At 34.3% G+C, this 22,305-nt stretch overlaps 1 protein-coding gene across 1 annotated transcript; it reads right to left on the reverse strand.

The window, feature by feature from the left end:
- Positions 1-17,425: 17,425 nt before the first annotated feature.
- Positions 17,426-20,327, reverse strand: LOC131034561 (acyltransferase GLAUCE). Its single transcript, XM_057966081.2, has 2 exons — positions 19,631-20,327; positions 17,426-18,646 (listed from the first exon to the last, which is right to left on the reverse strand). Exons 1-2 carry the CDS (start codon positions 20,048-20,050, stop codon positions 17,795-17,797), a joined length of 1,272 nt encoding a protein of 423 aa, XP_057822064.1. The 5' UTR covers positions 20,051-20,327; the 3' UTR covers positions 17,426-17,794.
- Positions 20,328-22,305: the final 1,978 nt, after the last annotated feature.

Raw genomic sequence — 22,305 nt, forward strand, 5'->3', positions numbered from 1 at the left:
GAGAAATAATAATAAAAATGTACAAAAAGTTATATTACAATATTTTCTTATCAATTGTTTAGTATTTGCATAATTTGTTTTCATTACAGTTGCTTGCATGCTACACTAACAATTTGTTTGCAACAAATTTGGTACAAGTTTTGTAGATAGCAAATGGATTTCAAAGGGACACATCAATGGATTATACTACTTAGGGTGCCACCAGATTCCATCTTACTTAACAATGAAAAATCAGTTTTAGTGTTCAATATTTGTTGAGAAACTAAATAACAAATTTAGTCAAAATTCTACTTATGAGAACTACTTTAACATTAATCGTTGGACTACAAATACACATATCAATGGATTTGTGCCACTTGGACTACAAATAGCTTTCATCTATGTTGAATAATGCAAACTTAATTATAGTATTTAATATATGTTATGAACCTAAATTGAAAATTTAATTGGATAGTTACTCATTAGAACTTCTTCTAGTTTCCACTAAGTGTTCCCATAAAGGGTACATAGGGGAGATGACCCAATAGTTGTGCACTCTAACTTCATGCTTTTCAAAATTATATGTGAAAATTTTTAATCACTCCCATTTTTTTACAGTAGCTTAATTGGCAAGTCCCTTGCTTATAACTAAGGTTTCTGGGCCACCTCATCAAATATGATGCCACATCAACATGCTTTTTTCCAAGGTGTCCAAAATAACCCCCCAAAAAGGTGAGACCAATAGTCATGCAAAAGAGGCCCCCATACTTGTGCAGTTGATGTGGCATCACATGATTGGTTTCTTTTTACAACTAAGTGTACATTTCATTCAATTATGGGTAGTCATCATAGCAATAACAACTTTAAAGTCACAATTATTGGTGCAATGCTGTCAAAATAATTGGACAGTAAATCAACAAGTATGGGTATTAAATTAACAAGTATAGGTATTAAATCAACAACTACTATCACAACAATTGAAATGCGTTCAACTACTGGATCTTCTCCTCTAGCATACACAACATTTAGTGAATTGTATAAATTTTGCGGTTACATTGAATACTATATTGTGTATTTATAATTTCTCAATATTTCATAATTGCAATCTCTGAAACTATTTTTATGGACTAATATTTTTTCTATAGCGTGTTGAATTTTTTTCTTGTTTTTGTATGTGTAATATTTTATTGAATTAAGACATGTAGAAGTAATTATAAATGTTTCTAATCTTATCAAAATTTCTCATAATCTAGCTCCTATAGCCAATGTTACAAAACATTGGTTTAAATGCTCAATTTGAATAGGAAAATTATTTTAGGGATAATTGGAAAATAACTACCCATTATTAGTATTATTTATTTTCAAAATTATCTTAAACATATATGTTCTCTATAGAAGTTCTCATCAACTAAATAATAAATATTCTTCTTGATTTTATAACAATAATTTTTCATATTATTTTGCCAACAAATATATGTTATAATGCTTCTATTGGTTCTAGTTTGACATAGATTTGATGGATACATTGTAAATTGAAAGTGAAGTCTATTCACTTTTTGCATAGATCTCTCAAAGTGCGTAGCAAATCAAAATTGGAAATTGTAGGGAGGTTGAATTAAATTATAGTATACATTTTGAAATGTTTTAATATTTTTGTATATTGCTTATGGATTTGATTGTGTGAGTGTTTTTTGCATCCAGAAGTAACATACTAACAATCTCATGGATTGTGGAAATCTACTAACATTGTTGTTTCAATATGACTTGATGTAATAAAATAGCAAGTTTAATTGAACCAAATTTGGAAGAATGAGTAGATTACATTCCGAGTTAATCATCAATATTTATATTTGATTTACTAATAAGATTCTTATATCAATATTTATATATGTTTCATTGGTATGGTTTCTCTATTGTTTCATTGCACAAGTATATATTAAATTAAACACATCTTACAACTTGGTGTATTGTAAACATATAACCAAAATTGATTCTCTTAATTATTTATTGTCAATCTTATTAATCCGTTCTCATTTTGTACATGACATAATTTATGGTAGATATATTATTGTATGTCAAATAAGTCAAATATTTTTTCATACTCACAAGGTAGCTCCCAATGCACTATTTCAATATTGTTCATATTCTTCTCACATGTGAATATCCAACTACTAATTTTCCTATGAACTTTCATTCTTTCCCTTCAACCAACCATGAAGATTCAATTGTCATTTTCTATCAATCCAACTTTCTCTATCAATGATAGTATTTTATTTCTAAATCAAATCTAAATTTTCCATACAATAAATCCCTAAAATTCAATGTCTTTGTATCACACTTTGTCTTAGACTAATGCTTTTGTATTGAACTTCCTCGAAATCTTAAACTTGGATATAAATCAAATTTCTCATGTCATATCATATGCATCATCCTATAAATATACCTCAACATAGGTCATTTGCAACAAACCAATGGGTTGTTGATACATATGATAGATATGCTAGAAACTAAAATTTTTAGAAAAAAGACACAATGCAGTGACATTAAAAATTACACATGAGAAAATAAGTTTGTTTAACATTTTTTAAAATATGAAATTGAAATTATAAATAATAACATGTTTTTTTGGTGCATCTAGATTACTCAAAATCCACTTAAAAATGAATGAATCTAAAAAAATGATATAAAATAATGTCTCTTATCTCTTTCCATGAATGTATTGGGCTACAAAAAAAAAAAAAGTACCAAGATAAGAATTCATCAAACAGTGAACAAATAAACAAATTGCATGCAACATCACCATTCATTATGCATAAACCGCTTAACCGATCTTCCAAAATTCTAATGTATTTCTTAAAAGTAGGCTCTCAATATCCCTAGGAGCATCATTGATATCACCAGGGACATCAAGAGGACTATACCCAAGATAGGAAAAGCCTATTATAAATAATAAAAGAGAAAAAAATATAAACATCATACTATGCCCTCCTTCTAACACCATAAATGTCAACCACCAAAACTACACATACTAATCTCAAGAGTTGAGAACCAAATCTTTCTTGAAAGGAAATAAAAAACCTACCCAAATTCTTAGGCTTAACATGTTAGATCTATGTAAGGTGTTGGCTCTAAAAAAATAGCTTGCCAAAACCCTAAAAATAAGTTCAACTCCTAATGTTGAGGAATATCAACTTAGGACTTTGAGCTAGAATTTATGATCAAGCAAGGAAACTTAAGGAATAATTCAAGAATAAGAGTAAATCCATCATTAGTCTCTACTAATCCAAAGGGTTTTTCCTAAGGTTAGTGTTTTAGATGCAAACAATATACCTTATCCACCAAATAATTCCAAAATTTGTCACTAGTTTTTATTGTGATAGTTGATAATTATCAAGAACACTTACCTCTTATTAGTAAATAACACTTCATGCATGAGACTATATATGCCACTTGTTTCTTGAAAATATTTATTCAATGATCTATGTTACCCATCATGCATGACTATAACAAAGAACCATAAAGAACAACTTTAACAAATAATAACACTTGAATAGCCCTCTTAATATTATAACATATTTAAAGAAATTGTGAGATTTTGCCAAGATCAAGAGCTCAATGAAATGTACAAAATAGAGACACAATATAGGACAAGAATAAACTGTATTCTCATCAATAGAAAATGATCAATAATATCAATTACATACAATGTAGATGAGCTTGCTCATATAGGCAAGGCTAGGGATATGTGAGCACACAAACATGACATGTGGCTCAATAAGAAACAAGGGTAGGTAGGAAATAGGTGTGGGTAGGTAGGAGAAATAATATAATAGTCCACATGAGGTGGATCACCCACTGAATGTGGAGTGTAACAACAAGATCAACACCATAAAAGGTGGAATTTCTCCTACACACACTATCCCAATGTGGCACAAACACCCAAGTGTCTCATACCCAAACTACTATGAAATGCATTTCCTAAGTAAACTTAAGTAAGTGTAATAATATCCAAGATGAATAATTATTTATTCCAACACCCCCCCTTAAGTGCAACTTAGGGGAATGCACTTAAGTCAACAATGCAACTAAGCAATGCAAGATGGGTCCCGGCTACGAGGCCATGTTAGGTACCCATGTACAAATGCAAATGCATGCAAACCAATGCAATGAAAACTCTCACAAAGTGGGGAAAGAGAGAAAAACCCAATGGGAAAAAACCCTCCCCCAAAAGAGAGATGAAAAACTAGATACAAAGAACTCTCATAGAAGTATGTGAAGGACAAAACCCCATGTGAGGAAAAAGTCCCCCCCATATGAGAGAAGAAGAGAAGCTAGGAATCTCCCCCTCAATGTGGAATCTGCACCAATGATAGAAGCTCGATGTATGAAGAAACTGCTCCACGAACGTCGAACAACATTCCTCCCCTTAGGAAGAAACAAAACCAAAGGTGTATCCATGAAGTCTCCCCAATCATGAAGGGAAGATGTATGAAGAAAACTCATGATGAATGGAATCTCTGAAAACTGCTCAAGTGTCCCCATGTCGATGCTGAAAGATACCCCCTCCAAAGGTGGTAAACTGTGCCATATTGCTGAAAAAGGCACTCCAAGATCTAGTGGAGATGGATGTAGAACATGTCCCAAAGACTCACATGTCTCCTCAAAACATAAAGAGACCTCCTCCAACTGCTGTACATAAGTATCCACAATCATGTCAACCTCGAAAGAATGATCATGTAGAGAATGAACAAGAGGGTCAGAGTGTTCCCTCGCAACAATCAAAGAAGGATCACCTTCATCAAAGAGAAGATGAATGTCATCAATGATGTCTCCCAAATCTGCAATGTAGGATTCCACAAACAAACCTGCAATGTCTATCAAGTAATCATCCCATGAATCTGAAGCTGGAAGACAATGAATATCCTGTTGCATTAAATCACATGAAGGCAAAACTGTCACACTATCCGCATCATTAGGTGCAATAGGTGATGTGATATCAATATGAGGAGATGAAATACAAGGCTCAAGAATGGGGTCATATGTGAGAATCCCCATGTTCAAGTGCCCAAAGTTCTCCTCAAAATCTGAACCATCACAAGAAGTGTGATCAACATGTGTAGAATCATCAAATGTGAAATCATCATCATCAACAAAATTTGAAAAGGAGTATAACCGAGATGCATGATCAACCACCCCAGTTGCAATGATAGCTCTAGTCTCCAAGTCTCTAATGAAAACTGAGTCAGGTGTGAACTCCACAACTCTCTTAGTTGCGCCATGTGTGATTTGATAGATAGAAAGGAGATTGTTTGTCAAGTGGGGTACACACAACACATCATTGAAGGAGTTATCCCCAATGTCAATAGATCCTTTCCCAATCACATCCATGTATGTATGATTGCCCATCAAAATCTGTGGCATGGTGCAAGGCTCAAATGTAGAGAACATAGACTGCGAAGATGCCATATGATGAGAAGCCCGTGAATCTAGAAGCCATCTCTCTGAATCATGATTGATAGTAGCACATAGAGCTTTTCCTTTTCTTGTTCCAAAAGAGTGAGTCTTCCCACTTGTAGAAGCCATGAATGCTTGCCCTTTTCCTTTTGAATGTAAGGAAGTGGAAGTTGATGAATCATCCTTCTTGTAGACTTTAGGCAAATCAATGTTATGCTTTTTGATGATATGTGTGAGCTCATCAATCTTCTTAGAATGGCAACGATGCTCCTCATGACCAATGTTTTTACAATAAGCACAAGTAGGTCTCTCCCTCTTTGGTGAATTATCTCTCTTGGAAGAGGATGGATCTCCTTGTTGTGGAGAAGATGGTGCTTTTTCTGTAGGCTTTGATTGCCATTTCTTCTTATTTGAGTTGTCCTTTCCTTGACTTCCTTTGTTCCCTTGATTTGCCACTAATGCTTGAGACTTAGAAGCCTTAAGAATGCCCATGCTTATCAACTTAGTTTGTTCCATCATCAACATTTCATTGAAAGCATCAAATGTAGGCATTGTGTAGCTTGAACCCATTGTCATCCTATGGGTTTGGAAACTAGAAACAAATGCTGCATATTCTTGTGGAAGCTTGCCTATCAAGTTGAATATCAATTGAGTATCCTTCTTATCAATGCCACAATCTTTGAGTTGTGCCCTCAACTCATTTGCCTTAGTGACATAATCTTGTATAGTATCAAAGTTCTTGGGATCTAACATGGTGAGATCACTATCAATTTGATATCCCCTAATCTCATCAACTTGACCATACAAGTCTTGAAACTTTTGCCAAGCATCCTTGATTAGAGTACACTTCTCAATATGAAAAATGAGATCCTTTGATACATACTTTCTTAAGGTACCAATTGCCATGATATTTTTAGTGAGCCAATCCAAGTGACCAACTGGATCAACCTTAGGATCAGCGAGAGCAACAATAGTTCCATCAATGTAATGAGTGAGTCCTTTTTCCATAAGTTTACTCCATGCATCAATTTTCCAAGTAGCATAATTATGAGGAGTTAAGAGAGGAAACTTAGAAGAACCCATAGCAGCAAAAAGCAAGGAACACAAGAGCACAAAAGCACAAGAGACACCCCCCCAAATTCACTCAATCAAAGTACCCCCCTAAAAATGATGATTTTGGCACTTTATATATAGTGCGATTACAATGAGCCACTTGCAAAACAAGGCAAAGTGGACTTATGATGCAAATTTTACAACTTCTCAAATGAGATACAAGAGACTTCAATCAATAGTGCAATGAATCTAACTGAGATTCAAGCAAATATACAAGTACCAAGAGAGCCAAAAATGGCCAAAATCTGAAAGTACAATTTCTACTTACAATGGCATCAATCTGATAGCATCATGTGAAAGTAGACGAAAAAATACGTACTTTAAAAAAAACGGCACCTGAAAAGGAGGTCGTATGACCCTAAACGAAGCCTCTGAAGTTGCAAAAACTGGGATTACTCAGGTATAGTCACCAAAAACTGCATATTCTGAAAAATCAGTGCATCAAAATCAAAAAATTTCTTCACCACTGCGGAGAGCAAAAAATTCTAGCCCATTTCAAAAAAAATTACTCGAAAAAAGGAGCAAAAATGAGCAAGATATCATCGTCTGAAGTTGAACTGCAAAATCAGAAATGCAAATGAGAGGGGCCTGCTAAATTTTGAAAAATGACGACGTTAGCAAAATGCGGGGTTAAATTTGACGGTCGTATGACTATCGCAAAAACTTCGCCTCCCTGCTGACTGGGCATCCGTACTGTATGGATTGCTGACTGGGCAGATGACTGGTCGTACGGATCTGACAGTGTGGCGCAGGTGACGTGGCAGTCAACTGGGCTGCCATACGGAGCTGACGTGTCAAAAAGAGGTGGCCATGGGCCAGTGGCCTCCTGCCACGTGGCGGACGTGGATCGCCAGTTTAAAATGTCTGTCGGCGGAAGGAGGCGCTGCCGGAGAGGAAGATCCCGGGGGGCCGGGAGACGAGGGCGCCGGGAGCCGAGGGAAGCCGGCGGCAAGACCATCGGGAGGATGGCCGGTGGCGGGAGCTCTTCGGCGGCGGCGGGAGGTTCTCGGGACTCGGCGGCACGGGGAACCTCTGCGGCGGCGGCGACAGCGAGCGGGGTGCGGAGATCGGGAGGTACGGAGGCGACAATGGCGGGTGGCGTGGGCCTGCGGCACGGGTCTGAACCTGCAACACCTGCGACATGCAGGTACGGAGTACGGGGGGTCTGCGGACCCCTAAATACAAATTTTTTTTTTTTAATTTTTGATTTTTGATTTGATTTTTTGATTTTTTTTTTTCGAAAAATTAATAATTTTTTTTTGAAATCCTACAATAATAGCAAAATTGGGAAAAAAAATTTCTCACCAAAATAGGCCGACTTTATAACCAAAATTCATGGAAACGACCTTCTCGACGCAATGGCAGGGTCGGATCTGGTCTAGAACGCCTCCAAAAGATGCTGCTCCTCAGATCTGCCTCTTGACGTCGCAATAATGCCTCTTCAAGATGAATCAATAAATCCCCAATGGCTCTGATACCATGTGAGATTTTGCCAAGATCAAGAGCTCAATGAAATGTACAAAATAGAGACACAATATAGGACAAGAATAAACTGTATTCTCATCAATAGAAAATGATCAATAATATCAATTATATACAATGTAGATGAGCTTGCTTATATAGGAAAGGCTAGGGATATGTGAGCACACAAACATGACATGTGGCTCAATAAGAAACAAGGGTAGGTAGGAAATAGGTGTGGGTAGGTAGGAGAAATAATATAATAGTCCACATGAGGTGGATCACCCACTGAATGTGGAGTGTAACAACAAGATCAACACCATAAAAGGTGGAATTTCTCCTACACACACTATCCCAATGTGGCACAAACACCCAAGTGTCTCATACCCAAACTACTATGAAATGCATTTCCTAAGTAAACTTAAGTAAGTGTAATAATATCCAAGATGAATAATTATTTACACCAATAGAAATGAGATATCTAAAATGTGGAAGAACCATTAATACTAAAGGATTAAAAATACGATGTATTTTGATGAAATTTTAATTATTTGGCCTTCTAAATTGGTGCCTACTCTAATGGGGAAATTGAGTTGAGACTAGAAGAGGAAATAAAACTGACATAACACTAGAATACATCTTAATGTGCATTCATGTACAAACCACAAAGATAAGAAGCGTTGCATGTGAAAACATATTTACACATCTACTATAAATATAAAAGATCTCATATAAGTTGAATAAAGGGTTGTTCAAAGGAGCCCTAGAAAAACTTTATATCACTACCTACCAAACCCATTCATAGAGCGAATAAACCAATAAATGTATGAAAACATAACAATTTTTAATTTCCTAGGAGCTTATAGTTAATAAACACTAATCAATACAAAGAATCACACACATAAAAAGTGTGAATAATAAACACTCCTACAAATTTTTCAATCATAACCTTGTCATGAAAAAATGTAAACTTTCATTAATTAAATACTTCATGCTACAACACCTTTATGTAGGAAACCAAGTCAAAAGACCAATTGTATTACAATCATGAAATTTTAATAATGGAAGAACAAGTTTGAAAAGTTTGATGCAATCAAGAAGGGATGGTGCGCTTCATTTTGCAATGAGTAATATCTTTGTATGTTATCATGGTGTCAAAGTTGTCTACTTTTTTTGCACTTCCTTGCTTGCATTGTGCACATCAACCACATGGTCTTTTCTCTCTACCCTCACCAACAAAGACTTTATAGGGTGCTACATTGATATTTTTAATGTATTGAATAGTTGATGGTAGATAAGAGACTATGATTGTGATTGTTGGTTGGGCGGGAGGACATTTGAAAAAAAGTTTAAATTTAATTGTGATAGTGATAACCATGATGTGAGAAAATGGGAAAAATGAAATGGAAATAAGATTTTGTTTCATTTAGAAAGTAAGAGCTTAGAGTGTGGTGGTTAATCCCATCTCAATTAAATATAATCAATTATCTAAAGTTCTAGATAATTCAATTACTTCTTTCCATATGACAATCCTTGAACCAATGAAAATCCTTCATTTTACTTTCCTAACATAACACTTATCATGCACATTCATTAACCAAGGACACATGTCACTTTTTTCCATCTCACTACTTGAATAAAAGGCCTTAAAGTAACACCATGATACATTGGGTTCACACAATGCAACCACAACATGCATTGTGCATTCGAGCACATAATACATGTGTGGGAGTAACCTTCATATTAAACAAGCCATCCAATATAATGTACAATAAAGTAGAGCTCATACCCAAATCATGCACATTCATTCACCTTACCAACATAACACCTATCACGCACATTGATTCACCAAGGACACATGTCAAACTTTTTCTATCTCACTACTTGAATAAAAGAACTTAAAGTAAAACAATGATACATTGGCTTCACACAATGCAACCACAACATGCCATGCACATTCTAGCACATAATAATTGTGTGAGAGTAGCCTTCATATTAAAAAAGACACACAACATCATGTACAAGATGAAGAAAGTAAATCTCATACCAAATCATGCATATTTATTCACCTTACCAACATAACACCTATCATGCACATTCATTCACCAAGGACACATATCAAGTTTTTTCCATCTCAATACTTGAATAAAAGGCCTTAAAGTAAAACCACGATACATTGAGTTTACACAATGCAACCACAACACACCATGTATATTCTAGCATATAATACTCATGTGCTAGAAACCTTCATATTAAACAAGTCATTTGATATCATGTACAAGAAAGTAGAGCTCGTATCCAAATCTATGATGTGAAGGAAGTGCATGACATAACAATAATTTACCACTTAGAATAAATGACAAATGCCTTTGTTTCTTTGCCTTGAAGCATATGAATTATCACTTGATAACCAACTAGAAAACATCAACTCAACTTGAGAAATTGATGTCATGTCAACATAGCTAGAAAAAGTGACTCAAATATAAGGATTCTTGGCATCACATCATTAATTTTTAACCTTGGAAAAGCATTACAAATAAAAATAATGGTGTGTTATACTCGTGTTATGTAATCAAAATTACACAACTAGACAAAATCAAAGGAATTTATAATCGAGTGACCATAAAGAATGAAGAATATATCGATACAGGAATTTAAAAATAGGGACTAGTAAATAATGACATTAATGTACAACATAATATCAAATTCAATTAAAATAAGCAACTAACAAGTCACCATTAGAAAACAGACGGGTTGATAAAGCATATGGAAAACTTTCACAAGGACTACAATTTTAGCCAGAGACATTAAGGGTACAAACTCATTGTGATCAAAATGAAAAAAATGGAACACTTCCAACAAACTCATTATGATGAAAGCACAACTATCCTTGTGATTATTTGCATGCTTAAATATTTACTTTCCAAATTAAATATTTATTTATTTCATTTTCATCTTCATATCGCTTCACTTGCACATCAACATACTAAAAAAAATATAATCTCAAAAGTACATACTCATGCTCTATATACATGCTTCAGAAAAATTTGTACATATTGCATGTCAAATAACTCAAATATTTTCACTTCATCTCTCCATCATATAAATTGGATCCAACCCAAGACAATTTTCATTGATCAATTCCTTATGCAATTTTATGCTATTGATAATCACATTCATATATCACTTACATTGTTTAGTTTATTTTTATTTGAATAACTATTTTAATTTACTTAAAAATAATTTCTTACTATTGAACTACTAGTACCTAAATTTAAGAAGATATTGTTGCAATTGTAATTGATTATTTAATTATTATGTATACCTTTTAATCAATTATATGTTATACTTTCTTAGCCAAAACAGTTTTTTTTAGTAAAATAAACATATTTTGATCTAATAGTAATATATAATAAATAGAAAAATTTAACCATTAAAATTTCAATGTATACTTGTCATTGTATGAGTGAGCATCATCCAACAAAATAATGTGATGCACTTTGAAAGTGAAATGTATTTTAAAGCCTATAAAGAATGTGGTTAGGTACTCAAAATTGTATGTATGATTTTTTACTTATTGATTGCCTATTATATATATTTTAGAGTTTAATATAAATTATTTACTAATCTTATACTTCATTTAAGTATTGCATCAATATTTATCTAACAATATGAACCAATATGCTCAAGGCATCGTCAATCTTACAAAATCAATGCAAATATCTAATGTAATTTAATTCAAACACCTAACATTTACATAGTCACTCATAGTTTGTTGTTGCATAACTTAATCAATGAAAAGTTTAACAATAACATCAATATGCTCACTACTCATTTAATGTATACATTTAGTACAAATCATTACTTGAACACATTCTACTTCTACATAGACAAAAATATACACTAGTACTTACTAAGCATTGTTCTAGGTAATTTTAAATTTTCAGTTCAACATTCATTCTTAAACAAAACCATAATAATTATTGTATTTACCTATATGTTGTTGGTTTTCAAACCACCTTCAATAATCTCTAAGGAGTTGTGAATTCCTATGATTAAGACTATTGAATGGTTGACCATTGAATGGGATAAATAAGAGTTATATCCTACAGTTCATGATCTAGAAGACCTAGTTGGGTGACCCTATCATATATTGAGATGAAATAGCTTTGAATATTCCTTTTAAGTTCAAAGAAAATATAGAAATTCAAATATAATTGGCAAGGAATTAGAAATCGGGGAGTGGATAATCTATTCCTTATACCTTTAATGTTCTAGTGTAAATTTAAATAAAGTTAAAGAACTTATTCTTTGATGGATTTGTCATTTCAGAATAAAATAGGTTGGGAGGAATTCTTTGAATAATGTTTGGTCTTATATGAAGAGATACAAAGTTAACTATTAACTACCAACAATCCTTCTTAACAATGACATTTTTAATGGTTCTAAACATGTACCTTTGCAAGGCAATGATAAAAATTACTAGCCTAATTCAAACAATTTATATTATATTTAATAATCCTTTGCAACATTTGTATTCTCCATTATCATTTCTAATGTATTGCATTACTCTTTGAATAATGAAAAACAAAAGATAATAATTTAACATAGCAAATGTGTGTGAGGAAACTTAGGACAGGTCCTCATGTGGCTGCTTAACTTATTTTGGCTAGCAGCTGCTGCTCAATTTTTTTAGCAGCAATTTGTGGAGCTAATGGCCCCAAAGTTAAGTTTTGTTGCTTATAAAAATAAGAAGTTGTTTTAAATTGCATTTTTAATATAATATTTAATAATAATAAATTCACATAAATTTTAGAGAAAAAAATGGAAACATAAAAAGAGGGAAAAAAATTGTGGAGCCACTTGTCATTCTTCTCAATAAGCAATAACTGCTTATTTTCAGCCCCCCTTTTTTAAATCTTATTTTTAAGTTTTAAGCAGCTATTGCTCCACCAAAATAGGAAAAGATTCTAATTTATCCTTTCTACTTAATTAAAAATTTTCCATGTGAACACTCCACTTGCTTAATTTTAAGCAGATTTTACATTTAAGCAGCATCGTGGGGACATGGGGTTAGAACCCTTACTTTCTTATTTTAGAAGCATACAATACCACAAAAAGAAATGACAATAAATTGAGAACATTCATTCATATAAATCAAACAAGGATAAGCCTTATAAAGGAATTAATAGTGAACAATTTACTTTATATTATTTCTTCAAATAAGATTTATGTATATCATAGATCTTTTCCCTCACATTTTTGACCTATTTTCAATACAAAGATCCATTCCTTATTATAGAAGGATCTACAAAGAGAGTCCCCAAAATGGTCATCATCTATCTCTTTCAACAACATGATGAACTGCATCTTTAAAGAGTAGTTCATGGCCTCAAGTTGTTGAAGCAATTAGTTAGAACTAGAATTTTCTCTAACCTCCCATTCTAATGAAAAAATTGCACATGGGATGACATAGATGCAAAAAAAATGTGAAGAAGATTTTTGGCCAACTAACACTATTAACTCAAGATATCGAAGAACAAAGTGGCAGATGCCTCTCATAACTCATTAATTAGAAGAATGTGTAGATGGAGAATGAGCAACTCTTTATCATATGACCAATATATTCCACTACAAATGGAGGAATAATAGTTGAAGAGAAAGATAGCACCATCCTCTTGTGAGACCTTATTGCTAGCCTTGGGAGACATGTCATCATCATGTTGACTTGTAGCCTTTATTTTGCTTGCATGTGTCAAGCTAGTTAAGAGAATATAGAAAGCCATAGGAGATAGATAGGAGTACATCGCAAATCTTATGTGAATTGTTGCGCAAGCATGACAATTAATAGGGAACACTAAGAAATTGACCAACAACCCTTTTGATATTTTTGATCCTCCACAAAAAAACAATAGATAATAGAATAACTATGATTATCCAACTATCACCCACAAGTAGCTTTTTTAATTCCAATCCCATCCATCATTGAAAATATTTCCAAATCCCTTAACATTGCAATACCCACCTCTATAGAATTGTCAAATTTAAAACCAAACTAGAGGGAAGACTACCAAACAACCCTAACCAACATTTAAACAACTTCTAATATCAACAAAACAAAACAAAACAAAACAAAACAAAAACCTTAGTACATTTTATAGTTTAAAGTTGTTGGTAAATATCCTTTTGATCTCACCGTAATCAAATTTTATGTTGTTCAAAATTTGTCGCATTTTAAAATGTAAATATAGTTATAATTGTAAAATATTTGAAAGATATAGAAAAATATATATGATAATAAAAAACATTTCATTAGACACCAAAGGGCTTACAAGCCCTTACAAAAACTCAACTTCTTCTTGTGATTTGTCACTTCTTTGCTCCAAAGGCGAACTTCCCCTCTCAATCAACTTCCCCAAAGCTTCCATGATCCTTCCTGTATTTCCCTCAATTAGCCAAAAAGGCCCTCCATGCATCGTTTTACATCCCTATATACTTTTTATGTGCATAACTTTAATAATCAAGGAAGGAGAAGTTAAACCGTTTGCAACTTCAAAACTGAATCAATATGTGGTTTAGCTTATCCTTGCCATGTGGAAACATTCGAAAGTACCTCAAATTTTAAGCTTGTCAACACATTAGGACTTGTCTTGCATCCTTTTTCAACAATTGATAGCTTGGAAAAAAAAACAATGAAGTAGGAAACCTTCATATTTCACTTTGTTTCAGTGATTAGTATAGTTTGCAAACTAGAGAACACACTGAAACTATCTTCTTTCATTCATTCTTTCTTTTGGCAAAAAAGATTTTGATCAACTCCAACTTCAACAAACCAACAAGTTCACAAACTTAAGAATCAACCAAACCTACATGCATTTCAATGATTTGGCCTTTCAGTGAAGTGAACCAAATTGTTTGGTGAAACTAGAGGTCTTTGAACCAACAACATAATTGAAAACTTTGTAACTTATTCAAGCCTGTCCTCTTTTTGGTGGCGCAAGAGGGACAAGGTAAACATGTTAATCTTAGTACATCTATCACTCTAGATCTTCCTTATTCTCCTAAAGCTTATCATAATCACCAACATATTTTGAGGCAAGATGATGTTATGTATTTTATTCATGACCTATCTCCTAGCATAACATTGAGTAAAGATGAAGCTTTAGATGATGAGAATAATTCTTCCCAACCTAACAAAGTGGATATGCATAGTGGTGATAGGAATGAGAATCTTCCTACAAAGGTTCTTCCTTCATCTATTCATCCCTTTGGCCCTTCAACATATCCTTGCACAACAAATTTCAAAGAAGTTCATAATGAAAATTCCCCCCTCCTTTATCATTTTTTTTACCCAAACCTTGTCATTGTATTCCTCAAGGGACAAGACCTATTCATGTTACAATCAAGAAAATCTAGCAAAACGAATCTTTTGGAGACTCAAATATAAAAAAAATATTACCTTTCCTTTTGAAAGATATATCAATAATTATAAGAACAAAGATGGTAGTGTGTATTGCCTTTTTCATCGTAGATATTCTCATTCCATTGTTGATTGTAAAGCTTTTAAAGCATTTGTTCAAGATTTGTATGATAGAGCTTGTAACCATATCACACCAAATCTCATGCTCTTTCTCAATTTAAATTTGAAAGTGGTGCATTAGCACTTTTGGATGGAAATAGCTATTCACTAGTTTAGCTATGGAAACAAGGAATAAGCCTATTTCCAATGCTCATTACACACTCCAATAACACTTGTATGCCTATAAAACAATTCTATAGAACTACTATCTCATGCCTCCAATTTATTAAAAAATGGGAGAGGAATACCACAAATAGTTTCCCAAAACAATATACCATTAAACCATAGTAAAATACAAAAAAAATCTCACATTCATAGTGAAGAGACTTATCTCAGAATAATAAATGTACTCCCAATGAACCACGAATAACAAAAATAACTCCCATACTAATAATACAAAAACATTTTTGACTTATGATTCCTCCATAATGATTCATATCCCAAAATGGACGCCCAAAAATATTATTCAATTCATATGGGACCCATCAATAACACCCAATGCTCTAATACTCAACTCTCACATCCAAGTAGAGATATTTGCTAAAAATAGATTTGTAACTGCCCAACTCCACTTTCTTCATAAATGCAATTTCAACTAATATAAAAATTTGAGAGAACATAAAAGCATAAAATTAATTTCCAAAAATCACTCCAAGCATTTGGGAACACATTCCAAGAGTGTAGGAGACACATGAATAATACATAGAATTGAAAGGTAAATGACATCTTAATCCACAACCACTTTGATGCCAACCCCACAACCATAAAAATTATATGGAGTTGACAAACAATCATAGCCATGTGTATAATGACTATGTTTAGGTAGGTGTACAAATAAGTGATAAATGTAAATAAAATGAATGTGACAAAGCATGTCCATATAGAAATAAGGTGGAATTTTAAGGTGTAAATATTTGCATATTGGTATAAGTAAAGGCTAAGGTCCTTATTCTAACTTCACACGAGATTCCATGCACTACGAATATGTACATGTATCAAGACGTTTCCTCAAAATAGGCACAAAGTGAATGTGATGAAGCAATGTGCATATAAAACTAGGGTGGAATTTTAAGTTGGTGTAAATATGCGTGTCTTGGTATAATTAAAGGCTAAGGTGGTCATTAGTTTAACTTCCCATGAGATTCCATACTTTGTCTATATATATATCAATACATTTCCTCAAAATAGGTACAAAATGAATGCGATGAAGCATGTGCATATAAAAGTAATGTGGAATTTTAAGTCTGTGTAAATATGTGTGTTTTGGTATAAGTAAAGGTTAAGGTGGTCATTAGTCTAACTTTCCATGAGATTCCACACTTTGTCAATATGTACATGTATCAAGACATTTCCTCAAAATAGGCACAAATGCATGTGATGAAGCATGTGCATATAAAAATAAGATGGAATTTTAAATAGTGTAAATATGTGTGTCTTGGTATAAGTAAAAGCTAAGGTGGTCCTTAGTTTGACTTCACATGAGATTCCACACTTTGTCAATATGTACATGTATCAAGACATTTATTTCCTCAAAACAAGCACAAAACAAGCACAAAACAAATCAAATGAATATGAGTAAGTATGTGCATATAAAAACAAGGTGGAATTTTGAATAGGTATCTTGGTAATAAGAAAGGCTAAGGTGGTCCTTAGCTTAGTCTAACTCCACATGAGATTCTATGCTTTGTCAATATGTATTGTCTCAAGACATTCCTCAAAATTGATACTAAACTAAATAGAAAATGACACATATAAATGCAAATTTCTCAACTAAATTAATTTTATGTATTTGCTCCAATATCAAGACAGAGACAAAACTAAATAGAAAATGGTATATACGTGCAATTTTCTCAGCTAAATTATTTTAATGTATTTGCTCCAAGATCATACTTAAGAAATAGGAAAATAAACATTCTCGTTCAATAACAACTGATACTTGAGAAGTTGGAAAACTAGGAAATCAGTCCGTGGGGAATAATTTGGGATCAAATCGCTTTCCCAAATGTCGCAACAGCAGGAAATAATATGGGAATAATTTGGACATCAGAAATTCTGAACAGGTTGGTTGTAGAGAAATTAGAGTAGAATAGAAGGGAAGACTTTTAACACCCAGGAGATCAAGAAAGTCTGTGAGCCAGTTCACCTCACTGTTTTAACAACTTAGTTTAATAATAGACTCCCTCATTCTGTCTACACAATCTTGTTGAATCAATAGGAGTGGTACAAGCATGACCTAAACTTGTTCATCTGCTGTTCCTCCAGTGCTATAAACACATTGAGGCCATCGTCCTTCCCATTGGGCAGCAAGAGCAGAAAGTCGATCCAGCTGTTAATGATGGGGCCAGAATAGAGGGGTTTCCCCCATGGGTACTCGACCTCTTCAAAGGCAAGCTTCTTCCAGGGCGAAACCACAATGCTTCTGTCCACACAGAAAACCCCCTTGTACACCTCCAGCCAATCAATGGCCGACCGGATGTATTCATCAGTCACGCGGGCAATGCCTTCCTGCACTTGCTGCACGCACCACGACAGCTCCGCCCCACGCAATTCCCCGGCTGTTGCCCTTGCGTAGCCCGGGAAAATAGCATTGCCTGCAAAACCCTTGGGCAACGCAGGGATCATCTTTGCCCTGACGTCCACGGCGAAGAGAAGGGTTGACATTTTGTCGGGGGGAGAGTCCAGGGCCACGGTGTGGGCTCGCCACAGGTGGGCCGTCAGGGCTTCAAAGCTGCTGCACGCCCGCTGGGCACTACCCTTCAGCCGGCTCAGCATTTGGGCCGAGATGGGGAAGAGGTTGAAGGACAGCTTGGAGGTGGGCAATGGAGTGGTAATGGTGGGAGGGATCTCGGAGGATTTTGTGAATTCCAGATGGGTGTGGGTGATTTTGAGAGGGCTTCGGGCCTTGAGACAGGTGCGGTCGGTTTCTGGTTGCACAGCGAGGCCTTGCCCTTTGGCGATGGCGGCCAGGTTTTTCATCAAGTCCAATGCTGCGATGCCGTCCAGGAGAACGTGGTTCGTTCCCAGCCCCAATGCGAATCCCCCACATTTGAATCGTGTTACCTGCACAATACACAGTTTGTCATTTGTCAATGCTTACATTTTCATTCAGGGTTTATCGTAGGTCATGGCTTGCCCTAATTTCAATTGGGGTATCTTCCTCCAAGTAACAGAAACATTCGATATTCTAAACATCAAACTGTAACTGTTGCATTTTTATGGATGCTGTAAAGTATAACCTGTAACTCTGTTTGGAGGCTATAATATCTACTCAGTCTGCATGAAAATTAGATGATCAATTATATTTGAGTCATAGTAATATCGGGATGGTTGAACTTCAGAGATGTAAACATAAGATGGGATGGGTTCGTATTAATGCTTGACATACATACAATAGATGCTTCCCATGAGAAATGAATTGGTATGAAATACTGACTATCAAACAATTTGATTTTAAAAAAAAAATGAAATTGAATCCTAATATCAGTATTGTAGCTTCACAGAAATAGAAATATCTGTTATATAATCGTTACCTTCTTAAAAGATCTGATACAATACATTTGGATGAGAATAAAAGTTTTCTACAACAGCTTCAATCGGTTGAACCTGCACTTTTGGTCCTCTATAGTTGCACAAAACCGTACCTAAAAATCCATCATTCAACACTACGTACTGTTGCTCTTAACTTTCAGATGAAAATGGATTTAATTGAAGGCAGCGACAATGCCTATTTTTGTGGTATATATGTGTCCTCTAGCAGGAACCCCTTAATATTAAGATAAGCAATAGCCCTTCCATGGGGTTGCTACTAGTAATTGGGGGCTACAAAACTGCAGAGGTTGAAGAGATCATTTAAAAGGCTCCTCTGCCCTTTGGTAACAAGTTATTAGTATCATTTTTATAAAATTTTAAAACAAATATGAACGAAAACGCATAGCAGTATCAAAGTGCAAACGCGAGAGAAAAAACAGTGGACGTAACCAATTCAAACGACTACCCACTTCAAGTAAATGCAATTACAAATCAAAATAATAAAAAAATGCAGACCTGCAGAAACAGGAGGGGCAAGTCCTGAAGGCTTGAAACCCCATACTCCTGCAATATGAATTGGGCAAAGGCCGGATTGGGATATGCAATATCAGGCAACTGATCTATTGTCAGATCACAAGAGGCAGAGGCAAAGAGCGCCCCTTCCCCATTACAGTCAATCTCCAGCCTTCCTTGTTCAGAATTGAGCTTCAGCCTCCCAGCCATATAATCATATGGAACCAGCAATTTGCTCAAAGCTCTTTCCACGGTTTGTGCGACATCTTCTTCTCCATTGCAACCAAAGAAATGGATAGTTTCCACCGTAAAAACCAGATTCTGATCAAAATTGGACAGAAAAAATGGCCGCCTTTGAGTTACCTCCGCCGGCCGAACAAGGAACGGCTTCCCCACTTTAACGTTGAGATCTATTTCCTCCATCGAAACGGTGCCTGATCACCAAGGCGCAGGCAGTATGTAATATAGTTAAGAGGGGGCTGGTGAAGTCCCACTGTCACCCCATAAATTTCATTGGATTTGGGTGGGCATTTAATTGTTGCCATTAATGCCTCTGTTCTTCAACTGGAGGAATTTGCTTTTTTTCCTTAAGAGCCGTTTAAATTGTTTTAATTTGAATTGATGAAACTGTGTTGATGTCACTGGCATAGCAGAGACATTGATTTGTTTGAAAATTATGGCCGCCTGTTTCTTTCCCACAACTAGTAAGCTTGCGGATAAAATATCCCGAATTGAGGATTGGTAAATATGCAGCATCCCTCATTCTGACCCTGGCAGCTATATACATGCTCTTTAATTTGTTTGATTTTAAAACAATACTATTTAAAAAAATAAAATTGATTGTAATATTTTATTATAAATAAAGTTTTAATTTATGAATTTCTTTTATTCTTATAGAGTTTCCGAGAAACCAAATCTGGGAATTGTTTCTAATATTAAAATCCGGATAATCAATACAAAGCTTTATTCAAAATTTAGAGAAGGATTTCTTTATGTTTTGGGAGGAAATTATCTATATCATGTTGATCACAATCGATGACCACATAAATGTTGATCACAATCAATGACCACATAAATATCGGTGTGTCTAAAGTTCGCAATCAAAACTCTATCAATCCACTATCAACATTTATATTCCCTACCTTTTATTATTATTCACTAGGAGCCTTGGTGTTTTTCTTTTGCATGGTTGAACTCCTATTCATACTATGCATCTTTGCAATCTTCTCTAGAAAGATATACATCCAACTTTCTCTTAAGGCACAATACTCCATGGCTTTAAAGGATTTCTTATATGGGAGTGGATTGACGAGTAAGGTTGGGGCTAGATGTTAAAATAATCACCTATGTGAGGAACAAATTGTTTATTGTGTTTTTTATTTATTTTAAAATAAAGAACATTGGGCTTCTATCTCATTATAAGCAAATTTTTTATATAGCATGTTTCGATATGTAGTTTCAAGTTACCTTCTAACCATCCTCTTTGTGGAACCAAAGTAAAGGCTAAAATGGACAATGTAAAATTGTAAAAAGAAGACACCGGTATATCAAATGATGTATAGAATGTGGTTATTGACATGAATTTCATAGTCAAATAATTTTAAGATAAAATTTTTCATAAATTAATTTTTTTTTGATAATTTCTATTTTTCTTAAAATCTCAAGTGAAATGCATTTAAAACCATTGTGAAAATTTCATATGACAAACATGGGTAGTCACTAAATTATAGCCTTGATTGTAACTAAATTGTCCTAGTAATCAACTTGATTTGTTTGGCATACAAACTAACATTAATTTTAAAAATATTCTTCAAATTTACTTTATTGTAATATCTTTGTCAAAGTTGATTGACTCTATAGTTTGTTTTGCTACTATTGACATGCCCACATCATATAGCCTATAGTTTGCAAATTTTAAATTTCAAGTATTTTACTCTTAGATTTCTTTTAAAATTTAATGATACACAAATGAGAACATAAAAACTTGAAGCGCAGAGGTATGTGCTACTCGAAAGTCAGTTAATGTGGAGAAACATTGTTGGTGTTCTCCTAAAACGTTTGGATGATGAGTACTTTGTAAAAGTTATTAAGGGATGCCACCAAGGATTGTGTGGTGGGCATTACATGTAAAAAACCACTTGAGATTATGAGTGTGGTTTATTGGTGGCTAATATTATTTAAAGATATGGCCAAGTTTGTAACAAGATGTGACACTTGCTAAAGGTTTTCTGGTAAGTTGAAATTGCACCTGAGGATCAACATAAGATAGCTTTTACTTGTCCTTGGGGTACAATTACTAGAATGTAATGCCCTTTGGTCTCAAGAATAGAGGGGCAACGAATCAAAGAGCTATGACAACCATCTACCATGACATGATGCATACACTTATGGAAGACCATGTTGATGATTAGCTAGGAAAATCGCTCACACAAGAAAACCATCTTGATGTTTTAGCTATGATCTTTACAAGATTGGGAAAATCTAATGTCCAATTGAGCCCAAAAAAGTGTCTTTGGATTGGCTTTAGGAAAACTCCTTGGATACATTTCTTCTCACATAGGCATCGAAATAGATTCGACAATAGTAAATCCCATCACAGACATGCCTCCTCCTATTAATCTGGCTTAGCTACACAATCTTCAAGGCCAATTATAGTCTATTCATAGATTCATTGCTTA

This window comes from Cryptomeria japonica, chromosome 5 (genome assembly GCF_030272615.1).
Source record: "Cryptomeria japonica chromosome 5, Sugi_1.0, whole genome shotgun sequence".
NCBI lineage: Eukaryota > Viridiplantae > Streptophyta > Pinopsida > Cupressales > Cupressaceae > Cryptomeria > Cryptomeria japonica.

Excerpts from the sequence above, each read along its gene's own strand:
- LOC131034561 (XM_057966081.2), bottom strand. The coding sequence starts at position 20,050 with ATGGAGGAAATAGATCTCAACGTTAAAGTGGGGAAGCCGTTCCTTGTT. Across the intron at positions 18,647-19,630 it reads TGCCCCTCCTGTTTCTGCAG|GTAACACGATTCAAATGTGG; the intron begins GTCTGCATTTTT and ends TGTATTGTGCAG.